The sequence below is a fragment of the Poecilia reticulata genome, linkage group LG10 (assembly GCF_000633615.1).
Source record: "Poecilia reticulata strain Guanapo linkage group LG10, Guppy_female_1.0+MT, whole genome shotgun sequence".
Taxonomy (NCBI): domain Eukaryota; kingdom Metazoa; phylum Chordata; class Actinopteri; order Cyprinodontiformes; family Poeciliidae; genus Poecilia; species Poecilia reticulata.
Window position 1 is genome coordinate 24,155,626 of NC_024340.1, and position 1,894 is coordinate 24,157,519.

At 40.4% G+C, this 1,894-nt stretch overlaps 2 protein-coding genes across 10 annotated transcripts in view; both read right to left on the reverse strand.

Annotated features, from left to right (window-relative positions):
- The window catches only part of LOC103471735 (protocadherin gamma-B4-like), a 10,211-nt gene extending 8,491 nt beyond the window's left edge, over nucleotides 1-1,720 (reverse strand). Inside the window, exon 1 of the mRNA XM_008420916.2 lies at nucleotides 6-1,720. Within this exon, the coding sequence (XP_008419138.1) occupies nucleotides 6-1,280 (1,275 nt within the window). The 5' untranslated portion in view covers nucleotides 1,281-1,720. The remainder of the gene's footprint in view (nucleotides 1-5) is intronic.
- The window catches only part of LOC103471737 (protocadherin gamma-C5-like), a 276,959-nt gene that overhangs the window by 50,295 nt on the left and 224,770 nt on the right, over nucleotides 1-1,894 (reverse strand). The gene's annotated exons all lie outside the window — the stretch shown is intronic.

A 1,894-nucleotide genomic window follows, 5' to 3' on the forward strand; every position in this document is an offset into this window, starting at 1 on the left:
TCCACTGCTGTTATCGTTATATTATAAACTGGATCAGTTTCACGATCCAGAACATCAGCAGACACAAGACTATAAAAATTAGGTGTCGATGATGTGATTTTGAAAGGCAGTTCKGGGTTTATAAAACAGTGAACTTGGCCATTCTTTCCTGAGTCTAAATCTTTAATGTTGATCATCGCAATAACTGTATTTAACTCAGAATCTTCAGGAATGGGGTTGGAAAGCGAAATTATGCTKATTATAGGAGGATTGTCATTTATGTCAGTCACCTCAATCAGAACMTTACAGGCGTCTGTTAGYCCTCCGTTGTCTGTWGCTTCAACATCKATTTCRTAATGCTTAACTTTTTCATAATCTAACRCAGCAGTTAATRTAATTTCTCCAGTTTGATGATCAATATTAAACAGGGATGMTACGGTGTTAGTATGCTGTGAAAAGGAATACGTCACCTCTTGGTTTYCCCCCTTATCATTATCAGTAGCACTAACTCTGATAATAGCTGTGCCTTGAGGTGCGTTTTCAAGAACGATGACTCTGTAGACAGAYTGACTAAATACTGGCGCATTGTCATTAGCATCCAAGACAATCACATTTATTTTAACAGATCCGGATTTCTGAGGATTACCCCCATCTAGCGCAGTCAGGGTCAGTTTGTGCTCGTCTTGTTTTTCTCTGTCTAGCAGCGTGTGAAGAACCATTTCAATRTWYTTTGTTCCGTCAGAYCGAGACACGGTGTTCAACTTGAAATGGTCTGTAGGGTTTAGTTTATATRTTTGTATGGTGTTTTGAGCTACATCTGGATCTTTGGCACTCTCCAGCAAATAACGAGACCCTGAAGAGGCAGATTCGCTAACCTGGAAATTGTATTCTTTTTTAGAAAAAAACGGAGAATTATCGTTAACATCTGTAATCTCTACGTCTATTCTTTGCAGCTCCATCGGATTTTCTAAAATAATTTGGAAATGCAGAGAGCAGGGAGACAGCTGCTTGCACAATWCTTCTCTATCAATCCTTTTAGTCACGACCAAGGTTCCTTTCTCTATATTCAGCCCGATGTACTCACTGCCATCTTCGGTAAAAATCCTGGCACGCCCAGACTTCAGTCGTTTAATATCCAAGCCTAGATCCTGGACAATATTCCCGACGACCGAGCCAGTCGACATCTCTTCGGGTATTGAATAACGGACCTGACCGAAAGCAATCTCTGCGACACAGACGCTGAGGAGCAGCAGCCACATCSGAAAAATGCCCTCCTTGTTTAAACGCCGCAAAGCAGCCATCTTGAAAAACCACTGAAATAACCGAATGGACAAAGTAATAAATGTTCAATGCTGACGAATTATTACACTATGAGCGCATGTTGAGTTCAGAACGAGTCTCTTTGTCAGGCTATCTGCGAAAAAAACAGAGGATGGAGCGTTTCTGTCGAAGGGAAGGTTTAATTTCCCTGACATTAACCCACAGCGACCCCTCGAGATAAAATATGAAACTACAGAATTTTTACACAGTCAAAGCGCTAAGTAAAATATGAATCGATGAAATAAGATAGACTGAGAGAWTAACAGTCAGACAGACAAACAGACATAGAGACAGACAGATTGAAAGACAGACAAACAGACAGACACACACAGATATCAGAAAAATACKAACATTTTGCTCTGTCCAAGGTGCTGATCAATTGGTGTCAGCTAAGACTGTTTAACTAAAATAAAATAAAATAAAAAAAGTATTGACTTCAAACCCAAATAACCAACCTCTAGAGGAGAATCGGGTTCATCCAGGATGTTCTTTTTACTCTCTATCCGCTGCAGTGTCTCTGAAGAACTGGGGTCCATTATCAACACATTCTGACTACCAGCTCTTCCTAACTTACAGTCACTCTTTCTGGAGTCAG